This window comes from Armigeres subalbatus, chromosome 3, assembly GCF_024139115.2.
Source record: "Armigeres subalbatus isolate Guangzhou_Male chromosome 3, GZ_Asu_2, whole genome shotgun sequence".
Lineage (NCBI taxonomy): Eukaryota > Metazoa > Arthropoda > Insecta > Diptera > Culicidae > Armigeres > Armigeres subalbatus.
In genome coordinates, this window is record NC_085141.1 from 375,656,432 (window position 1) to 375,680,139 (window position 23,708).

The following is a 23,708-nucleotide window of genomic DNA, read 5'->3' on the forward strand; positions in this document are numbered from 1 at the left end:
AAAATCGGAAAATCAACAAATCCGAGGAGGTTTTTGATTTTATTTTATTTTAATATTTATCTTTTATCACCCCCTCCCCATTGACCTTTCCGGCATCAGTAGGACATAATTTTTATTAAATGTAACGGCCTTAGGGCAAAATCAACAATACTCATTTTGAATATGAATCTGAAACATTTATTTGCCCAGCAGCTGTTCTAAATTCATTTTTTTATAACAAGTCAACTGTCAAAAACTTAAAACTGGCATAACGCTCAGTTCTATTTTCTGCAGATTTGAACCACGAATAAATCACGAGTTTCCAATATTTTGGTGTATGAATGCATCATTGTATCTACGGATCAATCTACTTTGCAATTATAGCGCCTTTCTTGGCAGCAATATAATGATTTAATTTAATTGAAAATTTTAAAAACATGTGTTGGGGAAATCAGCGAGTTCGTTCGATTTTGCTCCAGATTCAAACTAGAATAGAATCACTACTGATTTCATTCTACATAATTGTTACCCAAATGCCATAGGAAAAATCTGGCTTAATTTTACAAAAGTACATAGGTAAGTAATAGATCATTTTGGATCTATTCACAATTTTCAATAGTATTGCCCTCACCATAAACATCTTGAGAATTTTCATCGTTTAATATCGCTCAATATTTCCAACAGATTTCAAATTGATTAGATCTGTTCACCATTTTGAAAAGTATTACAGATTCAAAGTGCCACCCCTCCATTTCAATTAACATCTCAAATAAAGTCTCCATGTAAATTTGTGAGTTTTTTATGGTGAGGGGCATTTTTCATCCATCACTTTTTTATGGAGTTAGCTTTGGAAGATAAACGAAAATCGTGACTGCTAGATAAAACCTTTTTTAGTATAATCACTTTTTAACAAATTCTTTGGTCGGAGTTGTTCTTTGGTTGGAGTTGAACCTTACCCTTAAAGGCGCAAGGCGATTTTTTTAGAAATCGTCGGAAATATTTTTAACGTAAATAACCATTGAAATCATTAACATTAAACGTATTTTCGGTTTGTTGTTTTAAAACAACATTGCGCATTTAAGGGTTAACAGTAATATCCGTGGGATGCGCTGACTCTAGCAACACTTTCACGCTATCTACATGTAGGCATTAGCTTACAGTGGCTAAACGTCCCGGATTATGTGGAACAGTCTACTTGCCTCGCATTTCCTGGAGCCCCGGAAACGTTCCGAATTCCATGATGAATCTGTAAAGCCGTTATTTCTGCAGCTCAGCAAAATAAAGAACAAATTTCTGTAAAAAATACGGTTATTTGTTGATTTTAGCTATAGAATGAAAGCTAGGGCATGATATAACAACTCAATTGAGACTGCCTTGTTACTATTCAGTCGGTAGCTCTGAAGAGGTGATCGCCAGTGTAACCTAATTAATTTGGCACAGAATCTTCCAAATACAGGTCGGACTGCGATTATCCGGAGTATCGATGTTATTTTCACTCCGGATAATCGAATCACTATAAAAAATTAAATCTGCAATTAAAAAAGCTATGTTTTATTTTACTTGCAGTGGTGTAATCAAACATTATTTAGAAAAAAAAAACCTGAATAATCCACCTGCGGCATCGGTGACTTTCTGGTGTATTATGAAAAATAGTATTTTTGCCATAACTTTTGAGTCCATAGTCCGATCCATCCAATTTTCAATATGAAATGATAAGACAGGATTTCTATTTGAATGCAAGTTGTTGGTTGAGAATACGTGCAAAAAAATGGCTGGACTATTTACACGCTTTTTGTAAAAAAATAGTATTTTGGCCATTACTCATTTTACACACTTAATTTTTTTACCGGGATCTCAGCAAAATGTTAAACTTTTACCGAGATTCGCACAGCCGTGCCCCAGCAAACATGTTTTTTGCCGAGATTTCTGTCAAAGTTGCTGAAACTCAGCAAATGAATTGCCGAAAATCAGCTAACAAACGACATTTTTGCCGGAATATCAGTTTTTCATTTTGCCGACGCACGGCTGTGCGGATTTTTGCCGAGCTGCAGAAATAAAAACTGAGTGTGTATGACAACTACTCGAACGCAGACCTTTACGGTTATTGCTAAATATAATTGTTAAAAGCAGCAGCACGTCCAAACCAACAACAAACTGCCTTGCCTTGCACTGCACTGGCACGATTGTGACAGAAAATCGGTACGATTTTGAAGCATTTGAATAATCTGGATCTGAAGGATCTAGAAAATGTGAGAAAATTATAGATTTCCATAATATACGGAATCAAAAATGTCTGAAGGTAGAAGTTTATGACAATGATCTCAATCGGAAAGATATGAATCAGTTCCAGAATCCGAAATAAATGAGATATCAAATCTGGAGCATTCTTAAATTTGCAAATATCTAACAATCTACTAAATCAGGAAAACTTCTGAAACGTCACCATCTCCATTTCATTGCTTTCAAACAATGGTTGTTTAGACTGAATACTTTCAAAAGACAACGGAAAACGGACAATACTCAGTAGTCCAGTGAGGATTATTTCGCAAATCGAACAAACGCCTCATAATACATTACATACTTCATACACAACTCAGTTAATTTAAATAAAAATATAGCATACCAAAACGATGAGATCTACAAATTATTTATACTTCACTGAACAATATTATTTAAATTAACAAATGGAAAGCTAAATGCGTTTCTGCTGAAGATACAGAATTGTATTACGTACCGCCATTGTGGATGACAATGGGTCTGGGGGGTGAGAATGGGTCATCGCTCTCACCGGCAGCCTGGACTCTGGAGGTCGTAGAGCAAAACCGTTCAAAAAGGTCTCTTATATTTTAGTCTTCTTGTCTTCAGATACATTCAATCCATTCTACAAGCATTCTAAGTAGTTGAAACAGTTACTTATTCTCACCCCCATTTGACCCATTGTCACCCCCGACGACGGTAGGGAGATTTAGTGAAAGAATTCATATGTATGAGGCCTCGAACCGTGCATTATGGCGTCAAATTGTTGATTCAGTGTTATCTGTTTGGATGTTAACTAAATAAATGAAATGAAATGAATATGTATGAAATATTGAATAGAATTTTAATGGCTTTATTCAGCGGCGCAGCCGAATTTTTTTATGATATGGATATTGGAATTATTAAAAATTAATTTCGAAATTCCGCGAAATTCCGTTTAATTTCGTTAAAAGAATGATTTTTCTGTCGAAATTTTTGAAATTTAACGATACGAAACGAAATCAGAAAATCAGATTTCGCCATACTAAAATTCCGCGGAATTCCGCGGAATTTCGTTTCGAATGCCCTAAAACGAAATTTTTCGAAATACCGCATATGCTTAGTGGGGATTGCATACTCCATCTTCTTCTTCTTATTGGCATTACATCCTCACACTGGGACAGAGCCGCCTCGCAGCTTAGTGTTCATTAAGCACTTCCACAGTTATTAACTGCGAGGTTTCTAAGCCAAGTTACCATTTTTGCATTCGTATATCATGAGGCTAACACGATGATACTTTTATGCCCAGGGAAGTCGAGATAATTTCCAATCCGAAAATTGCCTAGACCGGCACCGGGAATCGAACCCAGCCACCCTCAGCATGGTCTTGCTTTGTAGCCGCGCGTCTTCCCCCCCAAGATACTCTATATAGCAATTGAATTTACCCCTCAGATCCTCCTTGAGAGTTCCTCCATTATTCCCCGCAGGAATATCTCCAAAAATTGCTTCAGGAATTTCTCATGAAACTCCACAAAAAAAATGGAAATGCCAGCAGAGTATCGTATCAAAAATTCATCCCTCAGAGTATCCCTCAGAAATTCATCCGAAGATTTCCCTATTTACCCAGAATTTTCTCCAGAACTTCACCCAAGAGTTTCTCCTGAGATTCTTCTATATATTTTCTTAGAAAATCAGGAGAAATTTCTCGTGACGTTCCTACAAGTGTTTCATGGAAAGTTGCTTCAGGATTTCCTTCGAAGTTCGTTCAGGAATTGCTCTGGCAGATCGACCAGGAATTGATTCAGAAGTATCTCCAGCAATTCCTCCGCAAGTATCTCTAGAATTTTTTTCTAGATATCTCGGAAAGTTCCTCCAAGAAATGCTCGGGAAATTCCTCCAAGAGTTGCCTGGGAAGTTCTATCATGAATTCATTAGAAGATCCTTCAGAAATTCCTCGGAAAGCTTTTCCAAGAATTTTTTTGTACAGGAAGAATTCCTCACCAAAATCTTCCAGGAATTCTTCTGGACGTTCTTCTAGGAAAGTTCCTTCGGGAATTCCTTGAGAATCTCCTACAGCAGCGGTTCTTAACCTTTTTTGAGAAGTATCCCTTCGAACTTTTGTATTAATTGAGGTACCCACTATGTTTTGCTGTTAATGAGTATAAGCGTAACTCATAATGAATAATGGACCTGAAAACTAACGTAATATAAGGCTTTCCATAAAGTGGGTTGAAACTTTTATTATTTCGTTAAACTTCCCAATTCAAATCAAGTTTATACATCAAGCATCCTACAGGATTTTTATGACTATTGGACGCCTCTGAGCCTCTTGAAGGGAGCTTTTGAATCTCGTGAATGTGGGTATAACTGTAGCTGTATATCTTCTCGGTTCGGGGTCATTTGGCCGAACGGGATTTTTGGCAGAACCCCATTCGACCAAATGCCGTTTGGCCAAAAAGTTGAAATACGTTTCCTTATAAAGTGTGTGAAATGAGAAGTTGTAGCGACTAATGAGTCGTTAGTAGTCTTTGTAGTGGGGAGCAAGAAGTGAGAAGTGACGGATAAGAAATGAGAAGTGAGAAGTTAAGGAAGAAGTACGAAGGAAGAAGGAAGAATGAAAAAGGAACACAGAAGAAGGAAGAAGGAAGAAGGAAGAAAGAAGAAGGAAGAAAGAATAAGGAAGAAAGAAGTAGAATGTAAGAAGGAGAAAATAAAAGAAGGAAGATGGAAAAAATGAAAAAAGAAAGAAGGAACAAAATGAGGAATGAAGAAGGAAGAAGGAAAAAAAAGATACAGGATGAAGGAGAAAAGGAAGAATGAAGAAGAAAGAAGATGGAAGAAGAAAGAAGGAAGAAAGAGTAAGAAGGAAAAAGGAAGAAGCAAGAATGCAAAAGGAAGAATGAAGAAGAAGGAAGTAGACTTGTGTGCCGATTGAAAATTTATCGGCGGTGGGGTGATAGATCATTTTCAGCCAGCGGCGTCACGCCGTTGGTAATCGTCAGCGGCGGCGCGGCGGCGTGGGTCGTCGTGTGCTTATTTAAAGCAATAGAAATTTTCCGAAACGCTTCCACAAATTCCTCCCTAAATTCCACCAGGAAGTGCTATGAAGGCTGTTCCATTATTCGGAAAGTTCCTTCATAATTCCTCCGAATGTTCCTCCAAGAATTCCTGCGATAATTCCTCCAAGAAATCTTCCGTTAGTTTAGCCAGGAATTACTCCGCAGATCCTCCAGGAGTTCCTCCGAAAGTTCCTCCATGAGTTTCTTAGGAAGTTCCTCTATGAGTACTTCCGGCAATTTCTCCGGAAGTTCCTCTAGGAATTCCTCCGGAAGTTCCTCTAGGAATTCCTCCGGAAGTTCCTCTAGGAATTCCTTCGGAAGTTCCTCCAGGAATTCTTCCGGAAGTTTCTCCAAGACTGGAGGAACTTCCGGAGGAATTCCTGGAGGAACTTCTGGAGGAATTCCTAGAGGAACTTCCGGAAGAATTCTTGGAGGAACTGCCGGAGGAATTTCTGGAGGAACTGCCGGAGGAATTCCTGGAGGAACTGCCCTAGGAATTCCTGGAGGAACTGCCGGAGGAATTCCTGGAGGAACTCCCGGAGGAATTCTTGGAGGAACTAAAAAACCAAAACCCGGAAGTTGCTCCAGGGATTCCTTCGTAATTTTTTCATAGAATTTCTTCGTTTTTTTCCACAGGAATTTCTCCGGAAGTGCTCCAGGTACTCCTCCGGGAGTTGCTCCTGGATTTTCTCCTTAAATTGCTCCAGGAGTTCCTGGAGCAAATCAGAAGTAATTCCAGGAAGAACTTCTCGAGGTTTTCCGGGTGGAACTTACGGAAGAATTTGTGAATGAACTTCCGGAAGAAATCCTGGATTACCGTCCGAAGGAATTCCTAGTGGAACTTCCGAAGGAATTCTTGAAGGAACTTCCGGAGGAATTCCAACAGAAACTTCCGGAAGAACACCTGGAGAAACATCCGGAGGAATTCCTTCAGGAACTTCCAGAAGAATTATTGGAGGAATTTCCGGAGGAATTTCTGGAGGAACTTCCGGAGGAACTCTTGGAGCATTGTCCGGAGGAATTCCTGGAGGAACACCCAGAGGAATTCATGAAGGAACTTTCACAAGATTTCCTGGAGGAACTTCCAGGGAAGTTCCTGAAAGAACTTCCAGAGGAATTCTTGAAGGAACTTCCAGGGGAATTCTTGGAGAATTTTCCAGTGGAATTTCTGGGGGAATTTCCAGAGGAATTCCTGCAGGAGCTTCCAGAGAAATTCCTGAATGAACTTCCAAAGGAATTCCTGGAAGAATTTCCAGAAAAAGTTTTGGAGGAACCTCTAGAGGGGGGATTCCTGAAGGAACTTCAAGAGGAATTTGTGGAGAAACTTCTAAGAAATTCCTAGAAGAACTTCCAGAGGAATTCCTGGACGGAATTTCAGAGGAATTTTTGAAGCAACTTCCAGAGGAATTTTCTGAAAAACTTCCAGAGGAACTTCCCCAGGCCCTTCCGAGGAACTTCCCCAGGAACTTCCAGAGGAACTTCCCAAGGAACTTCTCGAGGAGTTCCTGAACAAACTTCTGGTGGAATTCCTAGAGAAATTTCCGGAGAAATTCTTGGAGGAACGTCAAGAGGAATCCTTCTAGGATCTTCCGGAGGAACTTCTGAAGGAGCTTCCGGAAGAACTTCTGGAGGAACTTGCGGAGGAATTCCTGGAGAAACTTCCGGTAGAATTTCATATGAAACTCCTGGAGGAATTCCTTGAGAAACTTCAGGAGGAATTCGTGGAGTAACTTCCGGATAAATTCCTGGAAGAACTTCCGGAAGAAATCCTGGAGCAACTTTCTGAGGAATTTTTGGAGAAGCTTCCGGAGGTATTTCTGGATGAGCTACCGGAGGAATTTCGTGAGGAATTTCAGGAGGAACTTCGGGAGGAATTTCTAGAGGAACATCCAGAGAAATTCATGAAGAAACTATCACAATAATTCCTGGAGGAACTTCCAGAAAAATTGCTGAAGGAACTTCTAGAGGAATTCCTGAAGGAACTTCCAGAGGAATTCTTTAACGAACTTCCAGAGGAATTCCTGAAGGAATTTCCAGTAAAATTCCTGGGGGAATTTCCAGAGGAATTTTCAGAGGAATTATTTGGGGAATTTCCAGAGAAATTTTTGAAGTAACTTCCAGAGGAATTCTTGAAGAAACTTCCAGAGAAATTCCTGGAAGAATTTTCAGAGAAAGTTTTAAAGGAGCTTCTGAAGGAATTCCTGAATAAACTTCTGGAGGAATTCCTGGAGGAACTTCCGGAGAATTTTTTGGAAGAACTTTCAGAGGAATTCTTCGAGGAGCTTCTGGAGGAGCTTCCGGAAGAACTTCCGGAGGAACTTGCGAAGAATTCCTGGAGGAACCTCCGTAGCAATTCCTGGAGAATCTTCGTGAAGAATTTCATAAGAAACTGCTGGAGGAATTCCTTGAGGAATTTCAGGAGGAATTCGTGGAGGAACTTCCGGATGAATTCCTGGAAGAACTTCCGGAAGAATTCCTGGAGGAATTCCTGGATGAACTTCCGAAGGAATTTCTGGAGGAACTTCGGAAGGAATTTCTGGAGGAACTTCGGGAGGAATTTCTGGAGGAACTTCGGGAGGAATTTCCGGAAGAATTCTTGGAGAAACTTCCGGAGAAGTTCCTGGATTCTTGCGAAAGAACTCATGTAGGAACTTCCATAAGGATATCTGGAGGAACTTCCAGAGGAATTCCTGAAGGAACTTCCAGAGGAATTCCTAAAGAGACTTCCAGATGAATTCTTGATGGAACTTCCAGAGGAATTCCTGGGGGAATTTTCAGAAGAATTCCTGGATGAGCTTCCGGAGGAGTTCCTGGAGGAATTTCTGGAGGAATTTCAAGAGGAACTTAGGGAGGCATTTCTGGAGAAACTTTCAAGGCAAGGCATTTCTGGAGAAATTTTTTCAAGGAACTTCCAGAAGAATTCCTTGGGGGACTTCAAAAGAAATTTCTGGAATAACTTCCAGAAGAGTTTCCCGAGAAACTTCCAGACGAACTTCCCCAGGAACTTCCAGAGGAACTTCTGGAGGAATGCCTGAATAAACTTCTGAAGGAATTCCTGGAGGAACTTTCGGAGGAACTTCCGGAGGAATTCTTGGAGGAACGTCCAGAGGAATTCCTCGAGGATCTTCCGGATTAACTTCTGGAGGGCTTCCGGAAGAACTTCCGGAGGAACTTCTGGAGGAACTTGCAGAGGAATTCCTAGAGAAACCGCCGTAGCAATTCCTGGAGAAACTTCCGGAAGAATTTCATAAGAAACTCCTGGAGGAATTTCAGGAGGAATTCATGGAGGAACTTCCGGATGAATTCCTGTAAGAACTTCCGGAAGAATTCCTAGAGGAACTTTCAGAGGAATTCCTGGATGAACTTTCGGAGGAATTCCTGGAGGAACTTCGGAAAGAATTTCTGGAGGAACTTCGGGAAAAATTTCTGGAGGAATTTCCGAATGTATTCTTGGAGCAACTTCCGGAGGAATTCCTGGAGGAATTTCCAGAAGAATTCCTGGAGGAACTTCTAGAGGAATTCCTGAAGGAACTTCCAGATAAATTCCTGAAGGGACTTCCAGATCAATTCTCGAAGGAACTTCCAGCGGAATTCTTGGAGGAACTTCCAAAGGAATTCCTGGAGGAACTTTCAGAGGAATTCCGGGGGGAATTTCCAGATAAATTCCTGGATGAGCTTCCGGAGGTGTTTCTGAAGGAATTTCTGGAGGAATTTCAGGAGGAACTTCGGGAGGATTTTCTGGAGGAACTTCCGGAAGAATTCTTGGAGCAGCTTCCGAAAGAATTCCTGGAGGAACATCTATAGGAATTCATAAAAAACTACTTCTAGAACTTCTAGAGGAATTCTCTAAGGAACCTCCAGACGAATTCTCTGAGGAACTTCCAGAGGAATTCCTGGGGAACTTCCAGAGAAATTCCTGGAGGAGCTTCCAGAGAAATTCCTGAAGGAACTTCCAGGGCAATTCGTGAAGAAACTTCCAGAGGAATTCTTGGAAGAGCTTTCAAAGAAATTCACGATAATTTCTGAACCATGAAATCAGTTCACGCCACTGAAGATCATTAACGGCGTGACGACTGAAAATGATCTATCACCCCGCCACCTATGAAATTTCAATCGGCGCACAGGTCAATTCTTTGAAAATTCCTTCAGGAATTCTCTTAGAAATTCGTAAAGAAACTCCTTTGTTAATTCAACCGGTATTGCCTCCACACATTTTTCAAGCACATTTCTATGAGAACTCTTTCCCTCCGGATTTTTTTAAGAATTTCCACTCAAAGTTCAAAAAATCTCTCTGAATATCTTGCCAGAAGTCCTTTGAAAAATTCTCAAGGTATTCCCTACAAAACTTCTCCAAAAATTCACATATAAAATCTTCTTGATTTATTTCTGAGAAATGTCTTAAGGAATTTGCCGGAGCATCTTTAAAAAAAATTATCCCTGGATTTTTTGCAGAAATTCTCCCATTTCTTCTTCCCAGAACTTCTCTACAAATTCGTTCAGGAATGTCCTCATCACCTTCAGGAATTTCTACTTAAGTTATTTAAAGAATCACTCTGCAAATACCCTCGGATAATTTTCCACAAATTATTGCAAACATTAATTTTGAAATTCTCCAGAAATTTCTCAAGGTTTTCTCCAGAAACTATTCCAGCAAATTGCTTTTTCATGAGAAATGCACGATGGAATTTTTGTTTGATAATCTAAAGGAGTTGCTGAAAGATTTCATGAAGCAATTCCTACAGATGTTATCTTGCAGACATGTTCCACATCGTAGCGCTGCAGGAGGTGCATACCATCAACCAGAGCTGTGAAAAAACGCACTAGCTTTTATAGCGATGGATGATATGCAGAGAGCACTGTTGAGCACTGATGATGATAAAAATCAAAGATCAAATGCTAGCTCGGCAGCTGCTTCAGGTACGTTTTCATAATCATTTTGGGATATTCGAACGCTCAGTCTGATTTGATTGACTGATGGATACTTCTGCGCCCATCGGCTGCTGGCAAACAAGAACGGCCTTCCAATAGCATGGCCACTCGCAGCACCTTTTTCCAGCGTTGTCTTATTTATTGCTGCACACCCGGAAAGACAGTATACCTACAATAAATAGCAATATGAAAAAAAAACATCAAAAGCAATATGAAAAAAAAAAAACTGGAAAACAAACGTCACTTTACTTGCGGAATAATGCATCAGTGCATTATTCCGCAAGAGAAGATGTCAGTTTGTGTTTTTTTGACTGCCACGCGCCTGCTATTGCAGAATTATTCATTTTCCTTGTCAGCTCCGTACTGTGCAAGGAATTTTATCAGCGGAATCATTCCTTGACCACTACTTGCCCTATCTATTTACACAGTACTTAAGAAGTCCATACCACCCTTCAGTCTGATGTAGGCTTCCTCCAACTGGAGATCATAGTGCACCGCGATAAGAAGTAGACGTCATTTTTTCGTTTCCCGAGTTTTTTTTCATCAGTGAATTTCAGTGAAAATTGAACAGAAAATTTAAAAAAGTGCTCTTCGGATACAAATTCAAGGAGATAATGGTGCGGTTTCCAATGTTTGGGTGAATTCCAGTTATATCCGGTGAGCCGTTATTAATTAAAAGCTTCTCTATGTCCGCCATTTCATGAGTATGTATGTTTCTTGTGTTTTTTAGTGTACAGCAGGATAAATATTTCCAAATTTAGGAATAATAAATTGTCTCGACTTTCCTAGGCATAAAAGTATCATCGTGTTAGCCTCATGGTAGGGGAACTGTACCGGTTTTGGCCATGTTCCTAATTTGGCCAATTTTGCGAATAACTCCAAAAATAAAGCAATTCATAAGGGTTTTATTAGTTCCAACAAGAGATATATCCCTTACGCTTCAACGCTGCTGTCAACTGATCGATTATTTTGGAAAAATATGTATTTTTCAGGGTTGGCCAAATTAGGCACTAAGTTGGCCAAAACCGGTACACTTCCCCTATACGAATGCAAAAATTGTAACTTGGCTTAGAAACCTCGCGGTTATAAACAGTGGGCGTGCTGAATGAACACTATCGTACTAATCGTATCGTACATTATATTGAAATTCATGCTTCATGTATGAATTCTATCTATACATACTACTTCGAAATCGTACTGGGTCGGACTGAAGATCATAATCGTCGACTCAGGCCTGGCTTTTTTTTGACTTTCTTTTACTAAAAATTAACGATGCGCGTCGTCAATAATATTGGTTTCAATGTGAGTTAGATGTGTTAACATTGGCATCATAGTATTCAAGGATGTTATCGATCATTTAGTAATTTGCGTTCGATCGTTTAGTAGTTTGTCAATGATTCATTCCAGAAGCTGAATTTTAAAATGTGTTGTATGGTGGACTTCTAGTGCGAAGGTTTTTCTACAACTCTGCCTAAGGGTTCGTTGTTAGAATTCAACTAATAACGGAGTTATAGCGCTAGTTGCAGTAACTTAGACTAAATGATTGGAATTTTGTAATCATTTAGTCTAAGTTACTGAAACTATAGCTATAACTCCGTTACGAGTGGAATTCAAACAACGAACCATGAGGCAGAGTTGTAGAAAAACCTTCGCACTAGAAGTCCACCATACAAAACATTTTGAAATTCAGCTTTTGGAATGAGTTATTGACAAACTACTAAATGATCGAATGCGAATTACTAAATGATCGATAACATCCTTGATAGTATTTTATATCAAGTGATATGACTGTTAGTATAAATTGGGGTAGTATATATAGACGAAAGTTCACTGTCATATTTAGTTGTTTATTTGTTTAATTAATCATATGAAGTAACAGTTTTTTTTAGATAAATATCGTTCTTTAGGGAATTTAGTTCTGATGAATTTCGTTGTATTTATCTTTGATGGTTGATTTTCAGCTGCACGCGTAGGTCGGCGCCGCAAAGCTTTTTTTATTCTTTATTAGTGAATTGTTTAGCCCTAGGCTAGTTCACCTCAGATACCGCGAAGCTGGTAGCGGTGGTCAGTCATTGCATTCGAGTGATTGAATAGTTGAGCAGGGAAGTAACCCGAGTAGCACAATTTAGACCAATTTAGTTGCAACAACTCATATATGACTGGATTTGTTCGTACATAAGTGACAGCAACTCATTTATGACAACTACATACATAAGTTATGACAACTACGTACATAAGTGACAGCAACTCATTTATGGCTTGAGTAAACTTCGTTTGAGTCGATTACACGCTTGTTCGTTCTGGGAGACAGAATAATGAAATACGAAACATTCCTCAAGAATTCGTCGTCGTCGATGTCGTCTTCGGATAAAAATTCACCTCACAATGCATTTTTACTAATAGCTCAAACAATTCCATAATTTTTCGTTATTGTTTCTACGCGTTATGAATATTACAAAACCCAGATTAATCCACCTAGCGGTGATGGTGCCTTTCTCGTTCGTTCAAAAGGTTTGGAAAAATCTCAAATAACACCAATATGTGGATTGGTCTTATTTTTCATATTTGTTTATATGCAGGAAAAAATTCTCGCCAAACGCAATTTGTTGCAAACAAATCGGATGAGCATAAGAGCAAAAAATGGCATTTTATTTAGTAGTTAGTATTTTCGCCATAACGTTTGACCCAATTGTACGATCCGGCCAAGTTTCTTTAGGTAACAATGGGACAAGATTCTACGTCGAATGCAATCTGTTGCGAGTGACCTGAGAAGCACACATATTGCACATCAAGCACAGTAACTTATATATGACCGGATTCATTCACAATATGGTTACTGCAACCAGATTTGTTGAAATTGTGTAGCTTGGGGAATAGATGAAGTCTAAGTGCTAAGAAAGTGAGCTAGACTTTTTGAACTCTTTTCACAATAAATAGTAATTCGACCATAACATCTAAGCCCATAGTCAGATCTGGCTAATTTTCAATAAGAAAATATGAGACATTCTGCGTCGAATGCAATTTAATGCGAACAAATCGGTTGAGGAAAAGTGCCTGAAAAATGAGTGACATTTTTTTAGCGATTTTTTTCAGAACAAAATGGTATAATTTTCGATCGCATAGTCCGATATGGCCAATTTTCAATAGGAAACAACGGGACAGGATTCTACGTCGAATGCAACTTGTTGTGAGCAAATCGATTGAGGATAAGTGCCCGGAAAATGAGTGACATTTTTTACGCGATTTTTTCGTATGAATTTGTATTTTTGCCATAACTTCTGATCCCATAGTCCGATCTGACCAATTTCAGATAAGAAACAATGGGACAGGATTCTGCGTCGAATGCAACTTGTTGCGAGCAAATCGGTTGAGGATAAGTGCCCGAAAAATGAGTGACATTTTTTACGCGATTTTTTCGTATGAATTTGTATTTTGGCCATAACTTCTGATCCCATAGTCCGATCTGACCAATTTCAAATAGGAAACAATGGGACAGGATTCTGCGTCGAATGCAACTTGTTGCGAGCAAATCGGTTGAGGATAAGTGCCCGAAAAATGAGTGACATTTTTTACGCGATTTTTTCGTAAGAGTTTGTATTTTGACCATAACTTCTGATCCCATAGTCCGATCTGACCAATTTCAAATAGGAAACAATGGGACAGGATTCTGCGTCGAATGCAACTTGTTGCGAGCAAATCGGTTGAGGATAAGTGCCCGAAAAATGAGTGACATTTTTTACGCGATTTTTTGTATGAATTTGTATTTTGGCCATAACTTCTGATCCCATAGTCCGATCTGACCAATTTCAAATAGGAAACAATGGGACAGGATTCTGCGTCGAATGCAACTTGTTGCGAGTAAATCGGTTGAGGATAAGTGCCCGAAAAATGAGTGACATTTTTTGAGTAGTTTTGCGCACACACACACACACACACACACACACACACACACACACACACACACACACACACACACACACACAGACATCACCTCGATTCGTCGAACTGAGTCGATTGGTATATAACACTATGGGTCTCCGGGCCTTCTATAAAAAGTTTGTTTTTGGAGCGATCATATAGCCTTTACCGTATACTTAGTATACGAGAAAGGCAAAAAGGATTCACTGTGAGCGATGCATATTCTCGCGTTAAAGAAATAATATTGTAGGCATTTTAGTCACCAAATAAATGAACAGTCGCTCACTTTGAGCCATTGATTGTTTATCCTCGCGATGGATGAACAATTTGAAGTGCATGATCGAACACGTTTGAAAGTACAGAAGGAGCTCCGCGTTATTTTGTTCTGCCTTGTATGATAGAAAAATATAAATAATTAATACGCTATTGAACGTGTTTGAAAGAATGATCTCGAGATCTGCGTTGTTTCGTTCTGCTTTGTACGTTCAAAATCACTACACGTTACACACGGCAACCGTTTACCAAAACGAACCCTGCTACAATTCCTACCCCCTATATCCAAAATCCCAGTGATTTCTCGTGGAAGTGCAGATGACTCGTCGGCTTCCATCAAAGCGAGTATCACGTCAACATTTTCCTACCCATTCCTCAATTGACCTGCATTCGGACACGGCCGGCGTCGGTATTGCCTTATTTTTGGTTACAAGTTTTTACACATTGAGGATGATTTTTAGTCCCAAATATCATCTGTTGGTTCTCTGTGTAATTTCAGCTGACCTGGCAATAACGGAGTAGCAACCGTGGGCGGTCAATCATGCTCATGCTCGTGCTCAGTCTGATGTAGGCTTCCTCCAACTTCTCAAAGTAACGTACTATAATATCTATGTCGTCGGCGAAGCCAAATAGCTGGACGGACTTATTGAAAATTGTACCACTCGTGTTAATCCCTGCTCTTCGTATTACCCCTTCCAAAGCGATGTTGAATAGCAGACACGAAAGACCATCACTTTGCCGTAACCCTCTGCGCGTTTCGAAGGGAATCGAGAGTGCCCCTGAAACTGACACGGTTGTTTCAGTTCATCCGGAAATCCGTGTTCGTGCATTAGCTGCCATAGCTGGTCCCGATCGATTGTGTCATATGAGGCTTTGAAGTCGATGAATAGATGATGTGTGGGCACGTTGTATTTGCGGCATTTCTGCAGTACTTGGCGAATGGCGAACACCTGATGCGTGGTGGAGCATTCGCCCATAAAGCCTGCTTGATACTGCCCCACGAACTCCCTTGTAATTGGTGCTAGTCGATGGCATAAAATTTGGGAGAGTATCTTGTAGGCGGCATTCAGCAATGTGATTGCGCGGTAGTTGCTACAATCCAGCTTATCGCCCTTTTTGTATATGGAACACACGACACCTTCCATCCACTCCTGTGGCGAAACCTCCTCCTCCCAAATCTTGGTAATGACCCAGTACAGCGCTCTAGCCAGTGCCTCACCACCGTGTTTAAAGAGCTCTACTGGTAGTTGGTCAACCCCAGGGGCTTTGTTGTTCTTCAGCCGGCCAATCTCCTCCTGGATTTCCTGGAGATCCGGAGCCGGTAAATTATGTACTGCGCGCGTTCTCCCAGGTCCATAACCATACCGCCATCTCCGTCTGCCACATTGCCATTCAGGTGTTTTTCGTAGTGATGCCGCCCCTTTTGGATCACCTCACGCTCGTTCGTATGTAGGTTCCCGTTTATGTCCTTACCCATATCAGGCTTACGTGAACGGTTAATGCTGGCGCTTTTCCTTCGGAAAATCGAGTTTTGTCTGTTCTGCGCCCGTTTATATCGTGTCTAGTTCACCCTCGTGCGATGTTGCAGCAATCTCGCCCATGCTGCATTCTTCTCCTACACTAATTGCTCACATTCGCCGTCATACCAGTCGTTTCTCTGATCCGGGGGAACCGTGCTAAGTGCAGCGGTTGCGGTGCTACCAATGGTGGATCGAATATCTCTCCATCCATCTTCAAGAGACGCTGCGGCTAGCTGCTCTTCCGTTGGGAGTACAACTTTCAGCTGCTGCGCGTATTCTTGGGCTAGTCTACCGTCTTGTAGCCGCCCAATGTTAAGCCGCGGCGTCCGACTTCGACGCGTGTTGTACACCGTCGAGACTTTTGAGCGCAGGCATACTGCAACGAGGTAGTGGTCGGATTCAATATTCGCACTGCGGTAATTGCGGACGTTCGTGATGTCGGAGAAGAATTTACCGTCGATTAGAACGTGGTCGATTTGGTTTTTTTTTCCTGGTTAGGTGATCTCCATGTGGCCTTGTGGATATTTTTGCGGGGAAAGAAGGTGCTTCGGACTACCATTCCGCGGGAGGCTGCGAAGTTTATGCATCGTTGGCCGTTGTCATTCGATTCGATTCGGTGTGCAGACTATCCGGCCTGTAATTGCTAGGAAGGGCAGCACGTGGACTGCCAGGACAAAGGCCTCGACAAGCTTGGCTAAGCAACGGCCTGCCGTGTGAGGCTGGGTATCACAACTACCTCTTTTATCGGCTAGCTCGATCTGGAGAAGCTCTTTTGGTCTCAAGGTCGGCTGGAGTATTCTCTACTATGCTAATCAGACCTCGGATATGTGGGGAGTAAATGAAGGAAATTATAAAATCTAGTGTATCACAATATTTTCGTATATTGCCCTATTCTTTAACAATCTGTGTGGGTGTGTGTCAGTGTAGTGTAGTTCTTTTACATATACCTGGCCGGCCAGCAGACAGTTCGATGCGCGGTTAAGATGACTGCTTGCAGAGATGAGCCTCGTGCTCGTAGTGTGGTCCGGGAACGGTTCTGAATGATTGGCGACCGGTTCAGGGTCGTCGGTCGGGCAGGGCCCACTGACGTATTCCTTGGAGCAACTTTCGACCTTACTCGGGAAATATTCACAGGCAATATTTCACAGAAACTTGCCACTTATCTGTGAACTCTGGTTTGATACCGTGGTTGTCAGGAAATGACATAAACCGGGTCCTTACAGGTATATGGACTTTATAAACAATATTCCATAGCAATTGATAACTAATCATACCTGATTCTACTTTTACTCCCTTATAGCATGGTCTTGCTTTGTAGCCGCGCGTCTTACCTCACGGCTAAGGAGGGCCCCAGACATGTTACTCATCTCTTTCAAATTTGATTTAGTTGTAAAACGTATTCCAAATACAGTCAATTGAACTAGTTTGTCAATATTCAATGGTTCATACAATTTGAGCTTGGCCGATGTATCGCAAGCGCAAAGATTGACTACTTTTGAGCATTTTCGACATGCTGATTTCAACTGCATGTACATTTAATCAGTTATTATGTTTATAACAAATATTTATCTTTTTCCAAAATTTCAGGAATAAGCAGCTTGTTCGCTTGTCCTTTCCGCAAGCGTAAATAGTGTAAAATACGACCGCAAATTTGACCTTCCGTTAATATGACAAACCTTTTCTGTTTAGTCCCTACTTCACCGAAAAAAGCCAATGAATTAATTTCGAAATAATGGACATAGTTACAAAAGTCTTAGTAGGCACCGGTTTATTCCGTTCTGGCATATCACATTCAGGAAATCTGTTCTTCACTGTGAAAGTTGAAACCAAATCGTCTTTATTTTTAGCATTATTGTTGTAAAACCATGGCTGCCAATTCCGGGGTCAAAATTTTCCGTGACTTTCTACGCGATAGTCCATGTCGGATGGTAAAATGTTTCTTTTTATTCAACTCTAGCAATGTTCCGGCAACACCTTATTTTCTTTCCAGGCTTACCTGATGTCACAGCCAAAGAACTTTACCTCGAAGAGCCAGCATCTGGCGAAAGTAATCACCTTCGAACGCCCCGGTACAGCAAGACCCAAAACAGCACCAATGGCTGCTTCACCACTGGCGCATGCCATCACAGCCCACAACATAATTGAGGAAACTCCGAAGACACCTCAGAAACGGCCAACAACCAGCGGCCGGATTCTGAAGCCTTCTCTTAACTCAACCGGCAACGATTTGTCCTGCGCTGGCAGTCGAAAGCCAGATGGGAAATCCCCACGACACCCACCAGTTGCACCTCGTCAGCGACCCCGTCGCCCGTCTGACCCACCTCGCAAAACACCATCCGCTTCCAGCAACAAGGACGATATCCGCAAACGACCTCACCAACAGAAGAAGCAGCTCGGATCGCCACACCCCGGCCGGGACTCACCGAAGAAACCTTGCAAAATTTGCATCAGCGGTGAAGACTGCGCCGTTGCGGAACAATGGCAGGATTTACTCCTCAATGCGCATTCCCTTTCGTCGAACTCCAAGTCTTCAGATGGCTTCCGCCATCTGATTGAGGAAATTGAGAGAATCCGTTCAGAATTAGTTGCGCGAGAGGAAGTGAAGAACATCGGCTTGGAGGAATCCATTGAGTTGATCAATGAAATTCAACACAGGATCAATTCTTTATCTCCGACCAGGCCGTCAGGAGACAGCTACCTCAACCGCTTGGCGCCGTTTCAAACGGCGATGCGTGATTCCGAGAAGCGAGCCACGATCAAGGCGAAGAAATCGGTTCGATCGTTGCGTTTCGAAGGAGGTCGCATACTTGAGCAGGACTACAGTAAGCTCAGTCGCCAACGTGCGGACGGTGCAACGGAAACCGTCAGAAAAGGCAAAACGAGACAGATTGAAAAGAAATTCGATGAGGGTCCATTGCGGTGTTTGCTGCCTTTCGTGAACGGGTCGCTCAAGGCTAAGCAGGTTAAATTTTGAGAAAATTATAAATTAAGCATGAATAAATTTTAAAATTGATGTATTTTGTCATTCATTAGTATTATTATTATTCATATAAGCATAATCGATCATTTTTCATTCACTCCTTTTGTTCCGGACTACCGAAACATTCGAACATCCTTCCCAGTGAAATTGAGAAAAAATAGGAAAATTCAGAAGTAGGTATTTCTCAGGAATAAAAGAAACTCTTGCAGAAATCCATAAGAATTTCTCATGGAAATGTTTTAGAATTTTGCGTAGAAATTTTATTTTCTAACACAATATTAACAACAGGCACGAAAGTACATCGCTTTGTCTTAGTGGAAACTCCAAACAATTTGCCTTGAAAAGTCGAATTAAGATTCAAATCATTGATAAATCCAAAATCGTACCACAAATCAAGAGAAAGTACGTTCCTTCGTTCTCCAAAAGTTTACGCATTCGAATTGCGCAAACAAGCGTATCATTTTCCTTCCCAGCCCGGTATTGTTCAGTTTCCTTACCTTTCCAAGACAGACAGGAAGACACTTCTGTGCCAGTGTGGGGTGACAAAGATTAATGTTATTATCTTTCTTCCCGGTTTTCGCCAATCGGTGATTTATTCGACTGTCGAATAAAGAGCCCATCGCCATCGCAAGACAGGGCGAAGAATAATTATAAATCTTCTGTGGGTTGACCTCCGTCATCCGGGTGCTGCTGCCTGCTCCTCCAGCAATGCAATCGTGTAGCAATTTTCGAGGAAAAGTTTAGAACGGATGGCGAAAGCAGGAGAACTAGAAAAATAGGAAAGATTGGTGAAACGAAATGTGCAGCTGCCTTCTATCTGGGCTACACTCATTGGTGCAACGCGACGAAAGGTCCTGTTAGATCCAGGTTGAAACACCACGTGGATGCGTGGATCCTACTGGAATGATCCTCCGATGCTGCCAGCCACGTTGGAGACAGCTCTACGAACCGTTCGACTTGAATAGCTGCAAGATGGAGGAAGGATGACAATCACGACGATGGTGGTAAATATTTAAATTTTAAACAAATTTATTCATACGAAAGCGCAGCGCAGACTTGCACACGGCCAAGGATGCTAGCATGAATTGTGGGAAAATGCTGATACGGAAGGATCATGAATTGCATCCTTTGTTTTGTCCTAAAACGGCGAGCATGGATGGAACCAAACAAGATTAACAAAGTGTGGGAATTTAGAGCGAAGGTAGAACCAAACAAAAATCGACAAAAACACAATTTTATCAGTTTCTTGGATTTATTTTTTATTTTATTAATGATGTTATTTTAAACTTGTCACAACAATATCAGTTTTAAATAGGTTCTGAAAAAGATGTTCGAAATAACTTCCATGAAATATTTAATAATACAGTTGCTAATGTTTTTATCATTGATTTGAACATAAAAATATCCCATCACATATGGCAAACGATCACCACTCAGTTGGTATCGTTACAAGTGGAAAAAGTACAGTTGTGGCATTGCATGCCATTTTTTAAAAAGCCTTCTTCTTTAGAAACAAATCAACAAACATAAAGTCAGCCTTGCAAAGAAGCGAGCCCTCATGTCATTTACATTTCCTTCCAAAGGCAAAGGCAACACAACAATAACAACAGTCGGCAGACAGTCGAGTTTCTTCAACTCGCTCATTCTAAATAATGTGTAACAGAAAACAGTTGCACATGCGGTCATCCAAGTTGGCATCGACGAGGACGAAGACGTTGCCGATCGCTCGAAAGAAGATGAGCACATGTTGCCTACTGTGACCAAGACCAAAACACGCACGCAACAATACGCCTGGGCCTTATTTTCGTTGAGGTCCTCAATCCTGGCAAAAGCACACTGCACTGTTCTTCGCTTTCGTGGTCTTTCGTGTTGAAGGAAAGAAATAAACGACATAAGGAAGTATTATGTGCGCTCAAACACTTGCGCTCGATTGTGGAGTATTGCAGGAAAGGGGTGACCCCAGCCAGAGCCGTAGAGGACTCACGTTCACGTAAGGAAATTTTTACCTTCGGAGCACTTTTTATGCAAATCGGCAGATGTAGGACCACATCATCGAGCTGTGTGGAGTAAAAGGATTCTTATTAGCTCCTTGCGGTACTTTTCCTCTACTCCTTTCGGAAACTAGCAGACGTTGTTATTGTTGCTGTTTGTTTGTTACCCCTTTCCGGTTCGGCACTGCGACTTGCTGTACGACGTGTACTAAGCAATCTTCTTTGCGCAGGCATCAAACGAGCAGAAGATTGCAGTTGTTTGGTCCGTTGGATCAGATTTTTGACGGATCGTCTACAAATAAGAACAACAACTTGTGAACATTAGCATATATCTTTCGTGTGAGCGGGAACTCTTTCGATGTCGCCGGGAGGATTCATATTAAGACAGACACGACGGGAGCGACGAACTCGAATGAAACATAAGGGTGCCGACAGCAAAGTTCGATGGATGAATTTTTCCCATCAATCATCTATTCGTTTGCTGAAGCTTCTAGTTGACACGATCGAGCTGTGGTGGTTGATATTTAAATTCATGGAGGAATAATATTGAAGGGGTATTAATATATATAAAAAAATCCATAAATGCCAATAAATAATTATAATATTCGAATTTTGCAAAAAGGTGTTATTTATATCCATTGCAATTTGAAATAATTGCAAGATTGATTTGTATTGCATGAAAATAGAACCTCTCCAGATCCCCCGGTATCGCCCCACACCCCTACCCGGTCGAACGTCTCTTACACACCAGAACTGGGAAACAAAATATGATCAGAATCCATCGAGATAGGGAGGTTATTGAGATGTAGAAAACCCAAATGTATGAAGATTGAAGGGACTTAGGAAATCATTGACTTAGAAAGAGATATCGAGATATAGAATATCGAGATGTAGATAGTCGACTATAGTGGATGCACTAATCTTGAATCTTTATAAAAACTTGCAACACCAAAGAAGATATATCGATTACATGCATCTGACATAATCGTTTTTGCGGCCAAAATCATTAAACCAAGTGCGGTGATCAACCGGACCTCCAACGATGACCCCGAACTTGTTGTGGTTTTATGAATGGGCCTTTAAACGGCGGAGAAAGCAGAGGAGGAACAGCCGTCCTTTTAAAAAACTTGCCACTCGCTTCTAATTACAAAACCCAAAAGCCACTTGATGTAAATCACTGCGCGGGCCAGAGTTAAGCCAGGCCGTGTGTCGGTCTGAATATTGATCAATGAAGCCCTACGCCCGCATGTCGGTTAGAGAATTGCACTTGAACTTGCTGTCCCTATTTTGTCCCATTCGCTTTGCCTTGAGCACACATGATCTTCCAACGCATACACAGTTCAGATTTATCGGTTGACACGACACAACTTTCCTCGCTGCATCTCTCCATCGGGGAAAACAGAGAAAACTGCTAGGGGCAATGTTTACAACTCGCCAACTCTTCGTGCCGGCCTGCTTGGACCCTGCCAGAAGGATGTTTGATCGAGCGAGACTGGAAATTCGATACTTTCCCAGTCAGTGCTCTGTAACGCACAGTTGCAAGAATTTTAGGACTTTTTGCTCATCCTCATCGCAAGTTAGGAGCCAAGCCAAAAAAGTTCCCACCATAAGAAACATTTCGGAACATTCCTGGATGCTAGAGTTGGCCGACGGTTGGCTGTGTCATCTTCATCGTGCTTCTCGAAGGATGCGAGCGATTTAAATTGATGCGATAGTAACTTTTTGACGAGCGCTACCAACAGCGAAGCGATATGGGGTTGATCTTTACACGAGGATCATCTTCCCTGAATGACGAAGACGGGGTTGGGTGTTGACAGTGGCGATGACCCAAAATTTTGAATGAGAAAAGATGCAGGTGCTGCTGTTGTGTTTTGACGTGAGAAGTCACAGAAGCAAGATGATACCTGCGCCTGGATAGGATTAAGGATTACACCAAAGAAAGAACTGATCTTCACCCCGAAAGTCAATAATCCTTACTTTGCGATCTCTTGCGATTCAACTGTCGGTTGAATCCAAATCTTTTATGCTAAATAGCTCAACACATGACGTTTCCGAAGGCTACTCAGGTCGTGGGAATTCCGATTGAATCGCAACATCGAAGCAACCCGTTGCTGTTGTTGGGGGGTACGTTTATGCGATATGAAGTTGATGGGGTGGTGAGAATGCCACTCGTTTGTAATAGTCCGCTGGCACGCCATGGATTGGTGCCCTGCTGGTCGAATGCACGTGATAATTTCATTTGGCTTTAATGTACTAATAATAGCAGTTGGAACCCATAAAGTGCAACCCTCTGATTGTTGAGTTGATGACGATGCGATGTCGGGGTGCGATATCGCATGTTGACTTTGACCCTCGAAATTAAAACATACTGTGCCGCGTTCTGTTTAGGAACATTCGTTATTTCGATTCCACCCTCAAATGGAATATTCGTCATTCATAGAGGTAATGTTGGAGAATGAATTCACTGAAAGTCGATTTGGAATACGCAAAACATATTTAACTTCCAATTCAGAAAAAAATACCTTTGATTTTTTAACCCAGAATTAAATTCACGTGGTTAATAAAGTTTTATTCTGTGGCAGCAGCTCTTGACCTTGAGCTGACATAGAGACAGCGATGCCAGATTGATTCAACATCAATTCCGTAGATTCGCTCAAAAATTTTGGCTGTCGCTATTGGCGCTTTGATGTTGCATGAAGAAGAAGAAGCAGAAAGATGATAATCGAAAAAATCTTCACGGGAAAGCATACGAAAAGTTTTTAAAACTCTTCTCAAAAATTCTAAAAGCAATTTAATTAAAAACGGTAAGCAGTACGGGTTTGGA

At 41.2% G+C, this 23,708-nt stretch overlaps 2 protein-coding genes across 6 annotated transcripts in view; both read left to right on the plus strand.

Annotated features, from left to right (window-relative positions):
- Positions 1-23,708, plus strand: part of LOC134226558 (sodium-dependent transporter bedraggled-like) — an 822,794-nt gene that overhangs the window by 466,657 nt on the left and 332,429 nt on the right. The window lies entirely within an intron of this gene.
- Positions 17,671-18,919, plus strand: LOC134223686 (uncharacterized). The gene is made up of 2 exons (XM_062702865.1): positions 17,671-17,841; positions 17,904-18,919. The coding sequence occupies exons 1-2, from the start codon at positions 17,779-17,781 to the stop codon at positions 18,885-18,887; spliced, it is 1,047 nt and encodes a 348-aa protein (XP_062558849.1). The 5' UTR covers positions 17,671-17,778; the 3' UTR covers positions 18,888-18,919.